Source organism: Megalops cyprinoides, chromosome 6 (assembly GCF_013368585.1).
Source record: "Megalops cyprinoides isolate fMegCyp1 chromosome 6, fMegCyp1.pri, whole genome shotgun sequence".
In the NCBI taxonomy this organism is placed as follows: domain Eukaryota; kingdom Metazoa; phylum Chordata; class Actinopteri; order Elopiformes; family Megalopidae; genus Megalops; species Megalops cyprinoides.
Genome location: NC_050588.1, coordinates 16,709,981 through 16,733,730, shown reverse-complemented (window position 1 = coordinate 16,733,730; position 23,750 = coordinate 16,709,981). Strand labels below are relative to the sequence as shown.

The following is a 23,750-nucleotide window of genomic DNA, read 5'->3' as shown; positions in this document are numbered from 1 at the left end:
CATGAAGGATTTCAGCAAGTGTAACCTGTTGTACAAATTGCTTGTATGTTAAATGTCAACCATGTTGGCTTTAATATGGGTCAATCAAATGCAGTAAATCATGTTGGACTGTCAGTTAACCTTTCAGCACGCTGGAAATGCGTTCTGCTAATGAAGATTTTTTGATTCCTGGAACAACCACTCATCAGCTGGGAAGATGAAGAAGGCCCCGCCCAAGAAAAAAAGAACATTTTCCATAATTTGAAATTCCTATTATGCAATGCTGTGAATCCACAAATAATTTGCATTTAATGGAGCCACAAATAATTGTGTAAAAAAATCTGCCTCAATACACCACACATAAAATTGGTATTTGAAATGCAGTTACTTTTTAATTTTTGAATCTACAGTGTAAACTGTGTCTTTTACTCACTTTTGCATGGTTGTAAGAAACAGTTGACAACTGCAAAACAAAGGCATTGACAAACTGTGCCCAGGTGCTGACCCTGGATCAGGTCAAGTTTTTTTCACACAATGGTTGGCTATGGGACCAGGGATGGATAAGCTAATCATGGGCAGCTCATATTCTTCCCTAAAGTACTTCATTCAGGAACAGTCCTGAAAATTATTCAGTCAACATATATGTTAAAATATACCAAACAGTTAAACTGATGCATGGCTAATGCTGATATTTTAAAACACTATTTTATACTAACAAACACTGGTTGTCTAGACACATTAATAGAGGTGTGCATATCTGTAGAAGTATGTCCTTTTCTCAAAATGACCTTTTTCTCAAAATAAAGCATATCATGGTTCAGATGAGGGAAAACAAATAAACACAGTCATTTTTTCATATTGTCATTTTTATTTAACATAGACACAAATAAACTTTACTTTTCTGAATGTACAAAGTTTAGCCTTTGTTTTGTTGTTAACACCTCCTGACGAAGCTGTTACACACATGGTTGGACAGGACCTATGCATTGTTTTGCAGACCTGTAGCGCTTGCTGATGTCAAAGCACCGCACCACACAGCTTCTTTCCTGAAAAGGACTCCTGGTGAAAACATGGCTATCCCCCAGATAATTTCCTTTCCTGTGAATGTGCGTGTCAAGTCTGGCTGTCACACGCACTGAAACGCTGTGAGGTTCACACTTCAAGGGAGGTGATAGAACCCATCTCCCACTGGCCTCAGTTCCCCCCCTCCCAGAGCAGCTCCTCAGCCCAAATACAAAAAGGCAAAAGTCTTTTGGCAGTCACTGTGTCTGAGTGTGAGGGACCTCGCAGCAGAGAGACACACACGTTGCTCCAAGGATTTATTACCTCGAAGGGCTAAGAGGCAACGCTCAAATATCAGAGCGTGCAGCTGGGCTTCTGGAAAGGACCTGAGCTAAGAGCTGTGAGGACTGTGAGCAGGTAGGTTGCTCTTACCTCTTCTCCTTCACAATAGGGCTCCAACTGAGGTCTTATTGTTGCCGCAAACTGGGTGGCTCCATATCTGCCCCTGGACATCTGGTCCGTGGCTTAAAAATCCATGAGTTGCTCTATTTTTAGACATTCAGTCAGGTTCTACCATTAGCGTTTTTCAGTCTTTAACAAACTCATAGCTATGTCAGGTGTGTTTCTTTACATATTTGTCTTTTCAAAAAAGCAAATATGTTTGTGTGTGTATGTACAATTTACTTATTTACTGCTCTCAATAAATTCCATGTGCCACAGCTGTTCCAGTGCCTTTTGGCCATGTAAAATGGGAGGGACATTCTCAGTAAAGCCCCTTTTACAGCTTTGTAAAAAGGAAATAAAATATTACTACAGTTTGCTTTGGGCAGTCATTATATTTTTACTGAGTTGTAATTTTAGTTCCTCTAGTCATGGCATTCTTAGTGGTAGTTGTCTGCGGTCCTTAGGTATATGTGTTTTAATGGTATTCTGTTACAGCCTGGCACAGCTTTTTTGATGGTTGTGCATAAAATGATTTTGCTGGGACATGTGAGTTCTCAGTTTGAATTTCAGAGGCTGGAATCAGTGGAGCTGCATTTTGCCAGTGGTCAGGTGGTGTGAAGTCATAGGTTGCAGGGTTACTGCTAACTATAGATAGAGGTGTCAGTTCAGAATGGCATCAAAGATTTAAGGGATTCCAAATGGTTTAGAACACACACACACAAAAATCCTTGAAACACAGGAGGACATAAGTATGCAGTGATGTATTTATGCATTGAATTATCAATTTCATTCAGAACCACACTTTGTCCAGAAATACTGAGGAACTTCCATCATATCCAGAGACATGTCTCTGTTTACTTTTCATCCAGCTACCTTTCATGAATTACTAAATAATCATGAATTGTTTGAACTATAGGATGAATTGGTATATGATGTTTCAATTTTGAAAAGCTGTGTGAAAAGCAGAAATATGTGTCCATTTGCATAAAACAGTTAACAAAGAAATATATAAACCTGCCTTCTGGATGAGTTCAAGACCCATGACCAGCCTAAAAGAAAAAGGACATAAAACTTTATTTAAATAGAACAATCAATTTACATCTTAATAATAAGCAAATATCAACATCCTTTCAATGTACAGGGAAATGCATGTCCTTTTCACTACATGATCTATGTATCAGCTTCTCAGCTACTTTAATTAGAAAGAATTGATAAATAACACTTGGCAGTCTGAACACCCAGCTTAACACTCATTTGACACCTATGAACCTTGTCACCAGGAACAGTATGTGTGAGTTATACAGCTGGAGATTCGCCCTGGGAGAGATGCTTTTGGTCATGGCAAATGCTCAATACCTCAGGGATGGACACTTGAGAACACTAGAGACTATCCACAGATACAATTTCCACTGTATGTTCCCATCTTATTCAGATTCCTCCTACAGAAAACTTCAGATTACAGTATCTGTAGGACTAAGGTGAATTTGATTAGGTCCCTGGCAGTGCCAAAACTAATGCACACACTGTAAATAAATAGTGCTGTCAGGCTGGCTGATTCATATGACAGTGATTTCCTCACCTCAAACAGATGTATATGAATGTTTCGCTGCAGGGAACACACTGTGACAACAGTAGTCTCTGCCAACCTTTCCCAAGAGGAAATGCAGGCATAACGCTGCACTGCTCATTGGTTCACCCCTAACTGGGTTCATTACAGACTTATATACTGACACGTACAGAGAAATAAACCTGACCACCCATTAACGACGTTACACCATCCAGACAGTTACAGATCAATTCCCTACCATAATCTGTCTATAAATGAATTGCAAGAACTTAAGCGATTGTAACCTGCTCTATTTTTTTTTACAGTATCTTATTACTATTTGATCAACGTAGATATATTCTCTGTGTGAGATTCAATACACTGGAAAAAGCAAATTGGAAATAAATAAATGCTAAACAGTTATCAATTGGAATATCTGTTTTCATGTAATGTAGGTCTATATAAAATTTGTATCAGGTAAGGAAAAATCTTGATGGAGTGGAATGAGCAAGAATAATTTCAATAATAATTAAGGTGGAAAATATCTAACATAAATTTATCTGAGATCTCTGCGTCCTGAAAGATGACATAAACATAAATGCCAAGTGCCTGACTCATTTGATTAATTACTGACATGATTTATCCACACAAAACATTTCCTGTCCTTTTTAAGGACCATTGCCATAGGAGAAATATGACAGTGAACATAATCAATGTAATTATTTCCAATGTCTTAACTGTTCATCTTGATAAAAATGCTTGTATGTTGAGCGTCTAAGCTGTGAGAGTCAATCACAGGGGACTGAGGTGGGGCCTGTCCATCTTGCTTCCAGACAGAGCTGTGTCTTTTAATCAGTACTATATGTGCTGTGTTAGAATATTATCATTTTCCTCACCCCATATTTAAAATTACAGTTCTTTATATCTAGGCATGTTTAAGACAGGGGTAACAATACCCTCTGGCTGACTTTCATGACAAGTTTTGATTGTTCAGCAATGAAAACCTACCCACAGATAAGGGTATGGATATTAAGAGAACACTTTTTTCTGCTGTAGACACAAAAAGCCCCCCCCCCCCCCCCCCCCCCCTCCAAAATAGACAATTGTTTATCAGCAGACACATAGGTCCAAATCAAAATGGGTTCCTTCCTTGTCCCATTTCCTCAAATGAACCTTGTGTCACGTGGATGCAATCATTAACAGTCTTCAAATACATTCACAACATGTTGCGTGAGTCTGAGAGTTCACTGACCACAGAAATTTTAGCTCAGAGACACTCCCAGAGGGACAGAGAACATGCAATGCTGTTGTGGTCCTGCCTCACATACTGCTAGTGTGTAGGTATGTTATTAAGCATGGCTCCAATTTCTCACGGTGACAGAAAGGTTTCCTTTTATGCAGCTGCTACCCTTATTGGAGAAACAGGTGGAGATCTGAGAGTGCAGATGCTTTTGGTGTAAAGCTACCCGCTGTGAGCTGACGGCTAATTTGGTGATCGCTATGTTAGTATAATATACGCATCTTCTTCACATTACTTTTGACTGAATGTAGCCAAACCTCTCATGCAGCAGGAGATGAAAGGGTGTTCACTCTTGAAACTCAATCGTACTCCACTGGGGAGGACACTAGCAAGAGGGATCAGGTTTCCATGGAACCTCTTGATTCCCCCACCCCTCACCCCACTCCGTCCAGCCCCAAGCTGGGAAATGTCCTGTGTCAGGCTGTTTTGCTGTAAGTGTCCCATCAAGGGCCACACATCTCATTTCCATCTCTGTGTGGGAGCCAGGACAGATGGCAGACACCAAAGCCGTATGCAGCATGGACCTGTATCAGTATATGTGCGGATCTAAATTAAACCTGAGTTTTAGTCATAGCAGCAAGAGTGAGACTTTGTGACACCTGATTCTGAAGTACTATTTCTCCCTTTACAACACTTTCATACTTTTTGTCTCTGGATTGTGCTCTTTTAGCAAAATTAAGTGCATACATTTCACTCTAATTGCATTTAGTCCATTCAGTGTCAACTGTCTGTTTGCTAAGACTCCATTTTAAGATATTATTACAATATTAAAACAAGTTATTAAAGTGTCTCTCCTCACATCCAGCTGTATGAAAATGATTGCAACTGGACCCCTAAACCAAATTGGTCTATGGAGTAGACCATTTCTTGGTCTACTCCATAGACCAAGAAATTAATCCTTAAATATTTGCCCTTTCTGTGATCAGCCAATCATTTAGCTAACAGAATCATGAGCTGTATGGATAGACACCATTATATGGCATTAGCGACTGATATATGATGGGTTTATCTGGACTATACTGGTGGGCACCATTAGCGTTTTTCACATTTCATTTGATTCTACATATATATGTCAATGAGAAATTAGTAATGTAACCTATATTACTGCATCATGATTAGGAAAAGAGAGTTCATTAATTAATAAAATATTAAATTAGGAAAAAGGGTTAACCAGAGAGAAAATGTACACAGACATAACAAAATACAAAGCTGATTTGCAATTCTACAATTTACAATTTGCAAGTTTTATGAGTCATGATTGAAAGAAAAGGGTTGGAGGTAAGTGCATGTATACATACAGTACATATACACCAACTCAGTTTGGAGTAGCTCCATGAAAAAACAAGCTTAATCAGGTTTTGGACACGGTGTGGAATGGTTTATTACCCAATTAAACTTTACTGAAGATAGTCTACAATATGAAAATTCATAAGGCTTATTTGTGGAGTCGCACCACCGAAAATGTCGACAATTGTAGACATGAATGTGGGAAGTACCAAAATTTAGTCATCTGCCTTTTAGAATATCTTAAATGACAAAACTGCACAATTTCGTCTCTCTGCACAATTAATTTATATGGTAACAATCTACATTTTACGTTTAGGCGCTTAGAAGATTTAATAAAGTAAAAAAAAAAAGAAGAAAGTTCCAATTTTTTTTTTATTTATGTAAACGATTAACTGATAAGACTGTGTAAGAGGTGACAGTACAGTGTAGTTAGATTGAATAGGGCATTCAGCCTTCTCTACCACACTTAAATGGGGCAGCACTGAAGGTGTGATTAAATCCTCCTGTTTTACACTTTGCCCTTAATTTTAATTTAAAAGCTCAGATTCATCTAACCGCAATGCACTTTACCCTCATCCCACAGTGTTCAAATCAAGTGTGTTTGCTTGTTATTTGTATATGCAAATACATTTTGATATTCAAATTTGATAAAGAAAATTGCAATTAAATTACATTCAGGCCTTTGACTAACTGATGCACTTGCAAAATTAATAATAATTTGTTGAAGTTCTTTAGACAAGGTACAAAGTCAGAGAATTCAAATCTATACCAGTAAATTCTTTCTCTTTACTTTATTTATATAGTATACGAAAACAATGAATGATGAAGAATATAAAAAATATTTCTGATAATGCCTGCTTGAAAAACTGCAAATAGCACATCACATCGCATGATACATGATTTTTAAATGTACATTCTTGCATCTATTACGTAGCGAAATTCATACATTTATATATCAAGTGACCACTCTGTACTCACCTCTTAGTTTTGCTCCACTGTCCCAATTTCTGTTGCTTCACATGCAGTGTGGCATAAAAAAGACAACAGTCCTTTCCACCCAGTCATAACTCCGCCTAGTCATACAGTCAACCAATGAGACTTATGCCCCTAGGGCAGAGCTGACCTCAGGTCAAAATTCATCACAAAAAGCTCAATTGAGCACAGTTTTATGAGGTATGTGACCTATCACACACCAAAGGAACCTACACCACGCAAAGTGCATGCTAAGCATTTTGTCATCCTCAGTAATTCCTACACTTATGGGCAGTTTTAAATTACCCACAGATATATATCAAAACCCTAATATATCTTTTATGGGTAAAGTGTTAGAAATCTGCAGCAGGTTGAGCATACTCAAGAGGGTGAGAGACAGAGAGAGAGAGACCGAGAGACAGAGAGAGAGAGACAGAGACAGTGGCAGTGACAGATTCATTTACAACCATAATGCCCAGAACACATTCAAACATACAAAATTATGACACATCACTCCTATGAATGCATTCAGTAGGAAACCTTTCAGCATATCCTACCTGATCCTCCCATGCAGGGTAAGGTTCACATACAGTGACTTGGCAACGTAACCTTTATTTAAAAGTTAGCACCAAGCTCACAACATTTTGTCTTTCCATCCCACGATTTAGTAGAGACCTCAACAAGAACAGAGTTTACTCAAAACATGTCAACATCAGATTCCTGGGACAGACATATTGCCTCAATCCAGAGGATGGTGGGGGGGCAATGTATAAATGACACCCCCTGTTGGGCCTGACTGGCTGTGTAAGACAGATTTCGCCACAGCCAGATGGTATTTCCATCACCTGTGATTCCCAATGGGAACATCTCATTCTGTGGATTCACAGAAAACGTTTCATTTGAATGATTTCATATTGCATTCCTATATCCATTCATCAGCAATAGAAACAGAGGACATACACAGAGACACATACAGTACGTTTTTTTTTTTTACAGAAAATCACACATTCCCTCTTTTGAAGCCCTCAGTTAATTAGACTTCACAGCTGTACAAAATTTGTTCAAGGGACAGGTGTTCAAAAATATGTTGAACATATATTTATTTCTTTTTCATATTAGTATGAACACATCTGTGCATATTTTGTTCACAAACATGATATAAGACTACACATAAGGACACACACACATATATATTATATATATATTATATATTTTCACCCAGCTGGTGACGAGCAAAGATGAAGCAGTGTGGGACAGGGACAGAGACTTTCCTCAGCGAAACAAAACAGATTCATTCATCTGTAACTTCTATTTGTGGTAACACATGCTAATCCCAAATTACAAATGAGTTTCTAGGTGACTACTAATCAACAAATCATAGACAACTTTGCTCTGTTTGCTTTTCAGCCAAAACAGCTGTGTTGACCTGTTCAAATGTGAATGGCTGTGTTGACTGTACTGAATGACTGCACACCAATATGATATCATCTGTCTTTTCAGAGGGCAATTATAAACCTGCAAGGAACACTAAAGAAGCAGGATGTTGAAGAAGGCAAAAATTACAGATCCCACTGCCGCTGGGCAGGGTAAGAGCAATGTAACCCACTCTACTGCTTCCTTTTCAGCTGAAAATGGTGGATCAAGATAGATTTTCCGCTAACAAATGCCTCTACCGTTTTCATAGACAAGACACTAACAAAGCCAAATTCATCAAGCTGTAGTGTCATCCGTCTTAACAACAACAAATAAAATAATGTACGCTTTCATGTTTAGATATATGTGCTGTCTTTTTTTGTTCTACTGCTAATACGAGAAAACAAAGCAAATAAAAAAATCAATTATAATAAACAGCAAGATGGGAGTCAAGGCATAAAGCACAGCAATCACAAAGTTATATCGCAGAGGAAAGAAGGCCTAAAGTAATCCAATTACCTGAAGATAGAACAAAATCCCTCAAATGGCTCAAGCTGCAAAGATCTGCTTCCATCAAAAGCTCCAAAGTAGATTGCCTTGAGAGGACATCAAACAAAGGCAAGTGTATGTGGATGTCTGGCCAGACAAGCAGATGGTGTAACAGGCTATACTTTATCAAGACCAATTCAGCAAACTCAAGAAAGCCATTCCCTCTGCAGCACAAATGGCTGTGGTAATGAAGGCCCACAGAATGAAGGAGGCTGAATCCCTGAGCTGCGTCTTTACTTAACCACAGTATTTAATGACCAGGAAACAGAAACAACTGTTGAGTCAAGGGCTCAGAAACTCAACAGGTGTTAAGGCCACTTAGCATAACACTATGAGGAGATCCTGTCAAGGACGACAGAAAAAAAAGCAAGTCCACACATGATTAGGCATAAAAACCTCTGAGAAACATAAGAAATAGACCGCCGTACAACGTGGATTCAGGGAAGCCAGAGGGAGAAACAAGGAAATGACTTCAATCATTCATTATGAATCAGCAACACAAGATCAGCAGTGGTGAAACCAAGCAAACATGGGGTTAATCCGTTTTTGAGACTTAACATCTCCTCTATTAAGAATGGGCATGATGGATATGGATTTATAGAAGTGTAGAAAATGACAGTTAAATCAATGCTAACAAAAAATGCTAATATGTTTGATCAGAGCTTTTATACTGTTTGGAAAGTGGGCACAGACTAATGGGAAGAAAATACAGCCTCTGAGGAATGGACTGAATAGCAATTTGAAGAGCTCCTTTTACAACAGCTTATCTGAAGACTCAAGATGAAGATGGATACTATTTACCAAAAAAAAAAAACACAAAAGCAAAAAAAAAAAAAACTTCCCTGTCTCTGTATTTTGCTTTTTGCAGGTTCTGAAAAGCTGCTGTTGTGTAAAAGCCAGTGAAGTACCACACTCCACAGTTTATTCATATACACAACTGAATGTATCCAAATTTTGGCAGTTCTCAACAGATTTATTTTAGCAGATACATGCTTTTGATTTTAATTACACTGGTGTTGTTGCCAGTTTATATAAAGCTTAAAGAATACTTTTCATCAGCTACAAGAACAACACATGCCATTTATGAGGCAAAATTGGCTTGCACTACACACAAATGTGACACAAAATAATAACCTACCACATTAATTATTTTTCTTTTTCATAAATAATCTGCTGCCTGTCAATCTTCAGAAAAAACAACATTCTCATCATCATAACAATTACTATTATTACGATTGCTAGCACAGATCTATTAGGTCATTTTAGGCTTCTCATGAACCATTGACATTCAGACTGACAGTGACCAATGACTTCTGTCATCTACTCTAGTAAACACACATGTGGTCACTTGACTGAGCGCCTTCTTCAAAGGTTCTGTAAAATTTCATCTCGAATGCCAGCCCTTTTTCAAAGGGTTGTGCTTATATCTCCCTTGTCTTTGTGTTTAGCAGAAAGTGTTTGTCAATGTATATGTGTCCTCATAATCCTGACAAGGTACTGAGCCTCAGCCATGCTTTTGCCTGGATTAATGTTCTCCTGTCCTGCTTCCTCCCATGTGCTCACCACACATTAACACTACCAGGTGGTGAGAGCAGGCCTGCAAAGAAAAAAGGTAGGGGGACATGAAAAAACACCTGCAATATCATTGCTACATGATATTCGTTGTTCCTGTTACATGTTCCCTTGTTACCTCATGTACCTCTGTTAGAGAAAAGCATGTTTTTTCTCTTTAATTTGTAAAATATTGGCAGTAAATATGTGCCTGCAAGAAACTAAATGCATGTTGAATTGAACTTTCCAGCAATTCATATGTGTGTGTGTGTGTGTTTGGGGAGGGGGGGTGGGGTTGGGGGGTGGAATGGACTTTCCAAGGTGCAACAGTTGCATTTGGTTCTAACATGTGGCATTCAAATATACAATGCTGAGAGTTGGGTCTCTGAACCCTGTTCCTGGATGGCTGGACAGTACTAGGTACTGATGTTTGAGTTTTCAAAGCACAAAACTTCTCATTCTCTCACTGTATCAGGATAATGATTATTTTGACTGGTTGGTGTGAGGGAATACCAAGGCCATCTTTGACCAAGGTTGAGGTGTTTGGTATTGATGCAAGTGAACACCATTACTCACTGATCTAAACTCACAGACTATTTTGCTGATTTTCTCCCATGTGAAAGACTTCAGAATAAGAATCTGAAAGTATCACACATTTTGTCAAACAACACAAAGTTACAGTCAGATAATATCAGTAATAATATTATTTTTATTTCATATGTAGAAACTTTAAAATCATACAGGAATGTGGGAGTAGTAATACGTCCATGTAGTAAATTAAATTATTTAAGGACATTTCTGCTGTGTAGCAGCAGAACCGAAATAAAATTAGGATATTCCTATTTGCATAAAATATATGGAGGATATTAATTACATGTAGTGTTGTAGAAATAGAAATGAAATATAAAAATAAACAACAGACCATCACAAATTAATCTGCCATCATAATTATGTCATGATTGGATAAGTGTGTGTTTCAATCCCAGTCGTATCATTAGCCAAAACCCAAACGGGACAGCAGGGTTTCACCATCTCTCTCTCGTGACGCCCAGAGAAATGTGCATGTTGATGTGCCTATCCTTCAGCTGGCACTTGTGTGACATTATGAAAAACAGCCATTGGCTGCGTCTGACTGTATTACAGTCTGGTGATCCAAAACTGGGTGAACAAGGGAAAAAACATACAGGAAAACCCTCTGTTCCTCAGTGCTTCTCTTTCATGCAATTTTATATTGATGGTCTGAGGTCCAATGAATGAACAAAACTCCACAATATGCATGACGTGATTGCTTGGGGAATTCTTGCAAAAAGCATGACACAAATGTACGTAAAAATTGCATAAGAACTTTGTTTTATATGGGTGATCTCTGGCTTTCAGTGGCAGTTCCTAAGTTCATAGAGTGTTTTCTTAAAATTGTGACTTTACTAGGCATCAAACGACGATCCAAAGTTCCTGGTGTCATGATCACTCAGTACATACAGGAACTTCCAGAGGGAAAGACCACTCCGGACTTCACTCGTAAACCCATCCCCTTAACTATTCAGGAGGGTAAGGTTCAATCAAATGTTACACCCATCTGTTTCCAACAACCTTTCCTAAAGCATACACTATTAATAATTATGCCTTTTGCACACTCGTTGAAGCATAAAAGTAAAAAAAAAATATGTGACTTTAACAAAGGAAAGAGTTTATTTGAAAAAAAAACTAAATCGATGTGTCTTTTTTTCTTACAGACTGAGTAATGACATTAACCTTTAGCATTTCAGTCCTACTTATTCTAAATTTAGCATTATGCACAGAAATGCATGAGTGAATTATAGCTGACATCAATGAGGTAAAACAATTTGTGGGGTGGGGGTAGGACTTCAAAATTGGAGACTGTTAAATGGCACCTTATCCTGCATTGAAACTGCAGTGGCTGTAGCATATGTCATGGGTAAAGTAATGAGTAAAACATAGACAGGGTAAAAGAACGAGGATCATAGCAAGTAATTTTACACCTCAGATGAGTGATTTATCAGTTTTACAGCATGTTCCTCTGCTTCTGGGCCGGGACATGTGACTAGTGCCATAAAGGATGCTATGTACAGTTAAGAGGAAACTAAATCTATACTCATAGCACAAGGTCATATTTCATGACAGACATATACTGTAATGGCAGTGCAAAGCAATATTGACACAATTAATTTCTGAATATGCCATAAGTAAACACATAAAACCTAATTTGTGTAAATTGTAACTGTAAATTGGACACATTTCATCCTGAAGACATACAAAATGTAAAATTCAAAATTTCCCAATCATATTAATTGATGTCTACAAATGAGAACAGGATCAAACTGTTTGTTATTATTTGTTTTGAACATATATACTATGTATAATTTAGCATAATCTAGCATTAAATAAGTCATAGTTATAGTCATAGTAATTTAGTCATGTCAGACGTAATTGCTGAGAATTGGTAGCTTGCTGCTGAATTGTTGGCAAAAATTCTCAAACAACAGTCTGCATAACTCATGTTACAACTCTTAACAATACAGTTTAAGTATTTTACTAATACAAAATAATAGTTGTGTTAATATAAATGTAATATAAAGCAGGTCATAAACAGGAAATTCACAACCTAGACAACATATATATATATATATATTGTTCAGTGTGTTTCCTCTCCTGCTCCTTTCATTTGCTAAGAAGTTCTGCAAGTAGTTTTGGAAAATGTTTCTCTCTATCTGCAACAGGAGTGAGAAATAATCTCTCTGCCTGGACACACAGGTAAATTAGCCATCTTCAAAGCTGTTGTGATTGGGGATCCTGAGCCAGTGGTAACCTGGAGCAGAGCCAATGGAGACATTAATGATCCTGTGAAATATCAGATGAAATTTGACCCGACATCTCGCGAACACACATTAGAGGTAAGCATGTTTTCTATAGCCCATGTAAGACACAGAGAGTGGTGAGCATTAAAGCTGTGAAAACCTGTGTTAAAAATACAAACAGTGGATAACTAAATATGTTGCATGTTATTCAAAATCAGCATTGACATGTACAGTACATGTCTTGACAAGCCATTGCACTGTACATGTTATGTCTTTGTCTCTACTATTTTCTGCAACAAATAGTCAAAGCATAAATCAAAGATAAAATCTAGTTAAATCAACATATATTCATACACTATGATGACCAGCCACAGGTTGTAGGGGCATATGCCATACCTACAACACTGCATTAGGCCCTTCTTGGGGTTTTGAACAGAAATACACACACAATGACCATGAGGACTGATTCCTTAAACATTTACTTCTGTATGATCTAACTTCATTTGGACATAATTTGGTTACAGCTTCTTATACTCACATAATAAATGCCCCAAGATGAACCATTTGCACTTCTTAACTCCTGACGGTTCTGTCTTAATTTTCCTGCTGTACAAACTTTCAAGTTTCTCACCTCTGGTCTCTCCTCTTTGGAGGCAAACAGCTTCACTTGTTTGCTGCAGCAAAATAAAAGAAAAAGAAAACATTAACAGTGTTCTCATCTTCTGCTTTGACAGCAGACCTACATCAGACTGCCCGCCACAAACCATAACCCCAAGCATTTAATGTAACAATTTTATTTTCATCACTTACTAAGGGGTGGAAAGTATAAACACCATAAACAGTTCTCTGATATTTCCAAGTTCCAAACAAACAAGCAATAGCAATGCACATTTTAATGCTATTGTGGGTAGGAAGCCAACTACCAACAATGAAGCTTGATTATAAGTGGCTTGTTATTTCACAGTATTAAAACCCTTTCAACTCCTACATTATTACATACAAAAAGCCCAATCTCTTACATGTCAGCATATTGCGTGTAGGTCCACTTTCTACATAGTGTGTATTTAATATACTATTTGAATATCTTCCTCTTTCTGTACTTACAATAATATATTAATACATTATGTTAAAACCATATGTACTATCATTTTTACAGTAGCCATGCTACATGCAATCTGAGACAGTATCAATACAATATCAATAACAATCATTCTGTTGCATTCTGTTCTATTGCAAATATTGAATACTACACAAGGACATTTCAAATTTTGCATGTTTGACACTGTAAGGGTTTTCATGGAGAATTGCTATATGAGGATTGGAGGATTTACACATAGACTGCCCACACACAAGAGCTGGGTAAAAATATATCTAAAATACGTTATGATTCAACAGATGCCCCGAGTATCTGCGGATGAAGCAGACACCTATAAATGCTACGCTTGTAATGAATTTGGGAAGGCTGTTTGCACTGTCGTCTTGAATATCATTGAAGGTAAGCAAGAACAGAGAAGCATATTAACATTCCAGAAAGATGCACAGATTTTTTATCTTTTGAAGAAAGAACAAAAGAAAATCAGCTCAATTTGATTCATTTATTGTTGTTAAAATGAATGTGCTAATTGCATTCGAGGAGTACTGAGTGGGTTTAGAAATGATCGGTTTTGAGGTTAACATCCATTTTTTTTTTGGTCAAGGCTTGGTTAGCGTGTGTTCACAGCACAGTAAGGCACATTCTCACTACCTTTATTGGATTAGCAAAGAGCACAGTCTGCACTAAGCAGGCAATGGCAGCAGTGGATTTATGCATAGCCATCAAGAAACATGTATCAAGTTCGAATGTAAAGCTGACTAAGACCTGCATTTAGGTAGATTTGATTTGTTTCATGTTGTTTAGGTTCGATTCACTTAATTTTTTTGTCAAATCAAAGAAACTACTGCAATTTATACACTGTAAAATCAAACATTTAAGGTATGTAATAACACCTGCTGCCTGTAACTGTATTTAGTAAATAAGTAAATGAATGAATCATTCCCTCATACGAGTCAGAGGGCAAAGAGGCCTGTTTGATTTTGACCTCATCAACGCTGGAAAATTTCAGCTTGGCTGTTTAGATTTTGGTTTTCAAAATCTTCAAGATCAATACATCAATATCAGTATGGAAATACATGTATATTAAACACCATCTCAGTGCATATTGGATATTTGTGATGTAATAATCAACAGAGGGTTTTCATATGTCTAATCTAAAATCTAATATCCTTTATGTGCTCTGAAAATCCTGCTTATATGTTTCATCTAATAAAAATGCCTGTATCTATTTTAGTTGCCTTCAAGAGGAAGAAAGCAATGGAAGAGGCACAAGCAGGTAAGCTCTCTAATGAAACATACAATGTTCAATTTTAACTGAAATATATATAAACTCCAGCCAATCAGTGAATGATTGCTGAAACTGTGTAACACTACTGTAAACCATTTTATGGTTTAATTGTTTAACTCCATGTAGCTCCAACAAAAGATCCAACGGAATTCCGGAAAATGCTCAGGAAATGGTGAGTTACACATTTGCAAAACAATTGGAATTGATGCCGTAGTTGATGCATGTTAAAGACATTTTTTTAAATGTATCTATTTTATTTACATTGCTTTTAAACTATGAAGAGTTCAAGAGTTTGGATTTTTGATTCTATTTCTCCAGTACTGTTGGAGAAAAGGATGACAAAAAGTATGGAGAAATAGATGAAAAGGTCTGGGAAATTTTGCTGAGTGCAGATAAGAAGGACTATGAACGAATCTGTCTTGAGTACGGAATCACTGACTTCCGTGGCATGCTTAAAAAACTGAACGACTTGAAAAAGGAAAGAGAAGAAGAGCAAGCAAAGGTATGTTGTATCAGCACAGAGTATACATTCAACACAAATATGCCTTAATTTACATTTACATTTACATTTATTTATTTAGCAGACGCTTTTATCCAAAGCGACTTACAAAAGTGCATACAGTAGGTACAGCGACAGTACGGGGACAGGATGTGTACAGTTCCACAATGAGACAGTTCTCGGCTGAGAGCAAGGTCTGTTTGAGGACGCAGTACTATCAGATTTTTACAATTACAGCCTAAAGGGCAACTAGTACGATATACTTTCGAACGGCAAACTTCAACAACTTCAAAACGGCACAATGAGCGTCAGGGTTAAGGCGGCAACAAGAGACCAAATTTAAAAGCACAATTTAAAAAGCACAGCAATTTTTAAAAAGCACAGCAATTTACAGCACTGATGGGCGGGGGGGGGGGGGGGGGGGGGGCAGCAATTGTGTGCTGGGTCAGTCCAGGTAGAGTCTGAAGAGGTGCGTCTTCAGGCCCCGTCTGAAGGACTGGGGTGAAGGAGCTGTCCGTAGTGAGACCGGGAGTTCGTTCCACCACTGGGGAGCGATGTAGGCGAAACGCCGATGTCTGGCAGAACGAGCACCTCCTGCCTTGACCATGCAGGGAGCAAGGCGTCCAGTTGCTGCTGAGCGTAGGGGTCGGGCTGGTGTGTAGGGCTGGATGAGTTCTTGGAGGTAGGCAGGGGCTGTCCTGTTGACTGCAGAGAAGGCGAGGGTCAGGGTCTTGAATCTGATCCTGGCAGCGACAGGAAGCCAGTGGAGGGATTTCAGCAGGGGAGTAACATGGGAGAATTTGGGGAGGTTGAAGATCAGTCGGGCAGCTGCATTCTGGATGAGCTGGAGAGGGTGGGTGGTGCATGCTGGGAGGCCTGCAAGGAGAGCGTTGCAGTAGTCCAGTCGAGGGAGAACTGTGGCCTGGATAAGGAGCTGCGTCGCGTATGTGGTTAGGAACGGGCGAATCCTCCTGATGTTGTGGAGGAGGAATCGGCAGGTCCGTGACGTGCGAGCAATGTACTCCTTGAAGTCCAGGTTGCTGTCGAGGGTGATGCCCAAGCTCTTTGCTGTCCGAGAGGATGGTATTGTGGTGCCATCGAAGGTGATGGAAAGGTCATGCAGGGGGGAAGGGCCGGCTGGGATGAAGAGGAGATCCGTTTTACTGAGGTTCAGCTTCAGGTGGTGGGATGTCATCCATTTGGAGATGTCAGCCAGGCATGCAGAGATTTTTATTGAGAATTTTATTGAAATGCTGTAACTCAGTCCAAATAACCAATTTTTGGTCAGAATTTTTCAGCATAATAGGATCAATCAATGTAACCACTAAAGTTCCTTGTGCTGAAACTGACAAATTCAGTCTTACATTTTGGAGTCACATCTTGTTAATATCTGAGACCAGGGGCGGAGCCGATGGCTCATTGCAGAGGGGGCGAGGACATGTAGTGGGCCCTATTATAGGCTGTGTGGACATGCAAGACAGATACAAGGGGAAACTTACGGAGAGAAATGTGGATTACAATGAGGTGTGCTATTTCAGCACACACCTCATTGCCTGAGACCATTTTTAAATACTGCGGCTCCGTCAGCAGTGACGGTGATGGGAAATAAAACAACCGGCGATTGCCTAGTTCCTACTTTGGTACTCGAAACAGAGGAAACAGATACAGTTTTCTGTAACTCTATTGTGTCTCTGCTCATTCAAAATAAATATTGCAGCAAGAAACTTAGCTAGGGGTCGGTTGAAACCATTACGCCCTCAGTCTGACTTTTTATTTTTTGCCGCAATCAGCACACACAATCAAACATTATTCAAAATATTCAGCTAAACAAAAAAAAAGCATGTTCAGTCAGGCAGATTGGGCCCAAGGTGGGCTCCTTTGTAACTGGAGGAACCGTGGGCCAGAGGCAGCTGCCCCCTCGCTCGCTCCGCTTACAGTTGAGACCTCCAAACTTGAGATGATGTGTAAGAATAAACAAAATGCATAATGTTAAATAGCTTTTGGATTGTAACAGCAGGAAACGGATGTACTGTCAGGCTTTTTAACACAGTTGCTAGATGGATCATGAAAACACAATGATGTTTCATGTCCAAAAAAAAAAAAAAACATCATTCAATAACAAAGAAAAACAGGAAAAAGTATAAGCAATGACTGCCTGGTGAATTGTTTCTCACCAAAGGAAAATGGAGTTATGACAAATGAAATTAAATGCATATGTTTACCAGCTGATTACTTAATGAAAACATTGCAATTTTTTTTTATTTAAGATTCCTCAAAAATGATGGGAAAGCAGGGTTTTGAATCTAGTTCTGAATCTGAAAATGTGGAGTGTCACTTGACCATTATGCTACCTCGTTACAGAATGATATAAACCTTCTCTCTTAGCATTAGCAATTGTCTGCTTTCCTTCTCTAACCCCTTCTTCTTCGTCCCCCAGTTCCTTGAGCACCTCAGTAGTCTGAGACATATTGAAGTTAGATCAGAAGACACTGCATCGTTTGAACTTGAAATGGTACTCAAAGACCCCAACAGTAGGATCTTCCTCTATAAGGTGAGATGGCTGTGAAATACAAGGCCTCAACCTTCCACAAGGAGTAAGTAGAATGGTGATAGTATGGCTGCAGGCAAATCTCCTGTTTGTATGAAAGAGCAGACGTTACCCTCTCTGTCAAAGTACGCTCAGCCTAGCTGGTTACAGTGTTTTCTACTGGCTATCTACACTACCTAGCTATCTCAGCTGTTTTTGAAACTAGAAATCTAGCTACTTAGCTAGCTACTGTTAGTCATGAGACCTAGTTATAAAAACAAACAGCCTTCCCTCAAGGAAGCAGGTTAAATGTTTTTTTCAGTGAACTAGCTTGGTTGGTAAAATTCAAGGATATCCAGATTAAGGTAAATTAGGATAAATTTTATCACTTTCTGAAAGAGTTTTCCAACTGTATTTAGAGGTACATAATAGGATACCTTCTCATCACTCAAGATTTAAATATATAATGGTCTTCCTGTTAGTAGCTGGATGCGCCTAGCCTGCAATAGAGCCTGCAATAAAAATTCATTTGCACATTCTATTACAATTAGGTTAGAGGCAAATAATTCAAAAATGATTAATTACTTTAAACTTTAAAAATAACTTATTCACCTCAATTTATATTAAAGGCTGCTGCACAAGATGTGAAATTAACACCAAAACATCACAGGTCTCATATTACCAACTATCAACTATCATTTGCATTTCACCAAAAATGGTCAAGGCCAAGATGTCTCATTATACTATACGATATGTTTAGAATGGTGTATGCATCATGTGCTTCAGATACATTTAATTACTTCAAAACATTCTGGATATTGTCTCATGATACCAGCATTGCTGTGGTACTGACCATACACTGTACTGCCTGGCTATGTCCTGTAGGATGGTGTAATGATTCCTTACAGCAAAGATGAGGAAATGGAAATGAAGCACCAGCTGAAGCAAGTTGGAAAGAAGTACGTGTTCACTATCAAAAATCTCAAATCGGATGATGCTGGGCTGTACCAGGTGGATGTTGAGGGAGCCAACGTCTTCTCCACAGACTTCAAGAGTAAGATCACCATGGAAGTCAACTGAAAATGTTTTGTTCTGTTTCAAGCCAATCTCTGCTTAGAATGCAAGAAAGAAAGCTGCAAGAGGCCTTTGTACATTGCTTGCATAATGTTGAGCAAATTATTTATAGGCTCCTTCTATGGCAAATGAAAACAATCCCCTTGCTGACATCAAACCAAAGTTATTTTCCTCTGTGTTGTCACCCCTTTTCATTCTTCATTCTTCCTCTTTCTTTCAGTTCCCCCTGTTGACTTTATTGTCAAGATTCAGGAGGTAAATGCTGAAGAGAGAGAGGATGCAGTCTTCCAGTGTGTGCTGTCCCAGCCTATGGCTAATATACTGTGGATGGGCAAGAACAACCCGCTGACAGCTGGGGAAAAGTATGACATCATAGTGTCCGAGGACAAGCTGATCCACAAATTAGTGATAAAGGACTGTCTGCCTCTGGATCAGGGCATCTATGCAGCTGTGGCTGGCATCAAGTCTTGCAATGCCTGGCTCATTGTAGAACGTAAGAATGATATTGTCTTCTCCTACCACCTCTTCCAAACAAAAATGATTTTGCCACACTTCAGAGATTCAGAATTTAAAGGCCATTTTGTATCTGTTAACACTAGTGTTTGAAAGTAAAGAGAAAATAGATTTTCAATTCTTCTGATCATTTAGAAGATAATAATCATTTTGAAGTTTCATCACAAGTAGAAGTTCACTGACTAACATGTGAAACCAACTTCAAACAGTTACAGTGCTCATACATTGATAAAAACTGCTGTAAAATTCTGGTCTAAATTTACAATGATAGCCTCTAATCAGTGCTCTGAAGCTCACAAAGCTCAATTTTAACTGAATGATCTCTCTGTGTTCGGTCCCTTTCCAATTTTTTCCACTCCATTTTAGCCGACAAGGACCCTGCTTCTCGTGGGAAAAAGAAAGCCCGCAAAGGAACACAGGCTGGTGCAGGAGGAGATGCAGAGCTGGAGAAAATAGCCAGGGAGCAGCAGGAGAAACTGAAAAAGGAGATGGGAGAGATGATGGATGCTGCGAGGAAAGCTAAGGCAGAGAGGGAGGCAGCTGAAGCAGCAGCAGCAGGAGAGGGTGGTCTAGCAGGCATGGGAGGCAGAGGTGCAGGTGCTGGAGCTGGTGGTACTGGAGGTATGGGAGCTGCTGGTGCAGGAGGTATGGGAGCTGGTGGAGCAGGAGGTATGGGAGCAGGAGGTATGGGAGCTGGTGGTGCAGGAGGTATGGGAGCTGGTGGTGCTGGAGGTATGGGAGCTGGTGGTGCTGGAGGTATGGGAGCTGGCGGTGCAGGAGCAGGAGGTATGGGAGCTGGTGGTGCAGGAGCAGGAGGTATGGGAGCTGGTGGAGCAGGAGGTATGGGAGCTGGTGGAGCAGGAGGTATGGGAGCTGGTGGTGCAGGAGCAGGAGGTATGGGAGCTGGTGGAGCAGGAGGTATGGGAGCTGGAGGTGCAGGAGCAGGAGGTATGGGAGCTGGTGGTGCAGGAGCAGGAGGTATGGGAGCTGGAGGTGCAGGAGCAGGAGGTATGGGAGCTGCTGGAGCAGGAGGTATGGGAGCTGCTGGAGCAGGAGGTATGGGAGCTGGAGGTGCAGGAGGTATGGGAGCTGGAGGTGCAGGAGCTGGTGGTGCAGGAGGTGCAGGAGGTGCTAGAGGTGCTGCTGGTGCAGGAGGTGCAGGAGCTGGTGGAGCTGGAGGTGCAGGAGCAGGTGGAGCTGGTGGTGCAGGAGCTGGTGGAGCTGGAGGTGCAGGAGGTGCCGGAGCTGGAGGAGCTGGTGGTGCAGGAGGTGCAGGAGCTGGAGGAGCTGGTGGTGCAGGAGGTGCTGGAGCTGGTGGTGCCGGAGCTGGTGGCGCAGGAGGTGCCGGAGCTGGTGGAGCTGGTGGAGCTGGAGGAGCTGGTGGTGCAGGAGGTGGAGGAGCTGGTGGCGATGGGTCTGGTGATGGAGGAAAAGGAGGAGCCGGAAAGGGAGGAGACGGATCCGGTGAAGATGGCTCCAGTGGAGATGGAGTGGATGCAAAAGGCAAGAAGCGCTCAAAAGCTGGCCAACTGCTTCAAGATACAGCCGTGGGTAAGAAGCTGTTCTCACTATTGCATGGATGCAGCATTGTTTGAAGTGAGGGGTTATTCAGTCTCCGAACAATAATATTTGTGCTTGACGATAAACATGGAATTGATTGGGCATTTGGGTCACAGTAATTAATAGGCATGCTGTAGCAGCCTACATTTGCTAGTCCAAGTTGATGGCAAACCTCAAATGGGGAGAACTGAACAGCCCCTTTCATGTCTTGACACTTAGATCATTTTTGATGTTGTTACTACTGCCGTCATGATTTTCATCGCCATTATTACTGTTGCTGTTACTGTCATTATTGTATATGTTGCTGGTATTGTTTTTGTTTTCATCACTGTTATGACCTGTGATGTTGTTATCATTGTTATTGTTATGTATTGGTGTTGTTATTGTTATGGCCATCATAAATGTTTTGTCATTAGGTTGCCTAAACCTAAAAAGTCACTGTCATGTATGTAATAATACAATATTATAAAATAATACTTTTTAATAATTTATAACTGGAATACATTACAAAGTTCATCTCCAATAAAAATATAAACAGAAAGAATAGCTTTCATATCATCAGAATTCAAAGAAGATTCATGAATACTCATGATAATATATACTATTCAGTTACTGAAGCTACTGAACTATTTATGATTGGCTTTTAATTTCAGTTCATAAACTACAATTACAGTAACAAGCAAGCACTTGATTATTTCATCTAATAGCAACGTAAAGAACTAATTAACTGTAACATACTCCTGATAAAATGCGAACAAGGCACAATATAATGCACTTTTGAAATGCTCTTGAACGCATACTGCTGAAATAATTTGTAAAAATGCAGTGTCGTTTCTGAAGTTGTGACAAAGAATGACCCTAACAGAGGTTATGGTGCTGTAATTACCAATAGGACAGTCAGATAGTGCTGGTACTGATCCAAACGCACAAAGTGGGGAAGCGGGGGCTGAAGGGGCTGAAGGCCGTGCAGGGCGAGTGAAGCACGGCCCGCTGGTCCCAGACACAGTCACTGGTAAGATATCCCCGGAGTCTGCATTCACAAATGCATGGACACAATGCCACCTTTACCGCCAAAGCCATTGGGGAACAAATGACTTTGGCAGGGGGGTATGAAGGCTCCTCATAGGAGCAATGTGTGAGTATTCAGGGCCTTATCTCTTTGAGATCTTAATCTATACTATTGAACAGATTGTTAAGGTATGAAAATGCAAACCTTCTCACACACTAAGAGTAGATCTCACTTACATTTTGCTGAAGCTGTGAACACAAAAATAAATTATTATATTTTGCGATAAACTAAAAACAATAAGCTAAACGTATAATAAGGTATAATACTAATTAGAAAAAACAACAACCAACCAAACAAAAAACTGTAACATAATTAGTTAATAAATTTATTGATATAATGCATAAAGATAATGTATAAATTTATTGATTTAACGCATAAAGAGTCTTTATGCATATACTAGATCCAATATAAACACTAAGTCTCTTAAATTACATCAAATGAGTGAAATCCTTTAATTTGGGGCATTAACGAAAAGCAATATTCAACTTTTGCAAATAATTTGCTGCTATCCTGCACTCAGCAGAAGCAAAAATCTAGCGAAATTTAAAAGTGAGTTGAGCAGAATCTAGAGTTAAGCCACAGCTTTACATTCTTCATTTTTTCCAGTAGTAACACTGGTGACGAGGACCATTTTGCAGTTTTTGGTAAGGGTAATTTTGGTAGGGCTGTACTAGGAATTCCCAAAATTGATAAATTAAGCACTGATAAGTACTGTTTGTAATAACATATGTCTGTGATAACATATGTACTGCTTTATGTACAAAAATACCACAATTCTATTTCTAATGCAATGGACCTCTGCAAAAATATTGTTTGTAATTATTTCTATGATGCGCAATTTTTTAACATTTTAAATTTATTTTGGAATAATGTAAATGTAAATTACAAGAGGTAACTGAGCATGTCAACAATTTGACATACATGGTATAGCCAAGCATTGGTGGATATTTATGTTATGTATGCAAACTGCGTGTATGTTTCCAGTGTATGAACACATTTGTTTTGTCCTCTGTACTTTGTGTAAACAGTGAATGTGTGCCTGTCTATCCAGTGTGGTCTGATCGTTGTTGCTGTTGATGTTATTGCCATTGTCATCGCTGTTGTTGTTAATGTTAATGTTAATGCCACAGCTACTGTTGCTGTTGTCACAATCTTTCCCGACTTTAAAGGTTTTGAAAATGAATGAACTTGACAGTGGTTATGATAATTACCGATAGGGCAAACAAATTATGAAGGCACAACAGATCCAAACGTGCAAATCGGGCAAG

At 39.3% G+C, this 23,750-nt stretch overlaps 1 protein-coding gene across 1 annotated transcript in view; it reads left to right on the top strand.

Moving 5' to 3' along the window:
• The first annotated feature begins 1,219 nt into the window (after positions 1 to 1,219).
• Positions 1,220 to 23,750, top strand: part of LOC118778852 (immunoglobulin-like and fibronectin type III domain-containing protein 1) — a 36,405-nt gene continuing 13,874 nt past the window's right edge. The window contains exons 1-12 of the mRNA XM_036530614.1: positions 1,220 to 1,398; positions 8,031 to 8,116; positions 10,075 to 10,104; positions 11,472 to 11,591; positions 12,816 to 12,955; positions 14,255 to 14,354; positions 15,187 to 15,228; positions 15,367 to 15,412; positions 15,559 to 15,742; positions 18,177 to 18,290; positions 19,152 to 19,320; positions 19,561 to 19,833. Coding sequence (XP_036386507.1) covers positions 8,071 to 8,116; positions 10,075 to 10,104; positions 11,472 to 11,591; positions 12,816 to 12,955; positions 14,255 to 14,354; positions 15,187 to 15,228; positions 15,367 to 15,412; positions 15,559 to 15,742; positions 18,177 to 18,290; positions 19,152 to 19,320; positions 19,561 to 19,833 — 1,264 coding nt within the window. The 5' untranslated portion in view covers positions 1,220 to 1,398; positions 8,031 to 8,070. The remainder of the gene's footprint in view (positions 1,399 to 8,030; positions 8,117 to 10,074; positions 10,105 to 11,471; positions 11,592 to 12,815; positions 12,956 to 14,254; positions 14,355 to 15,186; positions 15,229 to 15,366; positions 15,413 to 15,558; positions 15,743 to 18,176; positions 18,291 to 19,151; positions 19,321 to 19,560; positions 19,834 to 23,750) is intronic.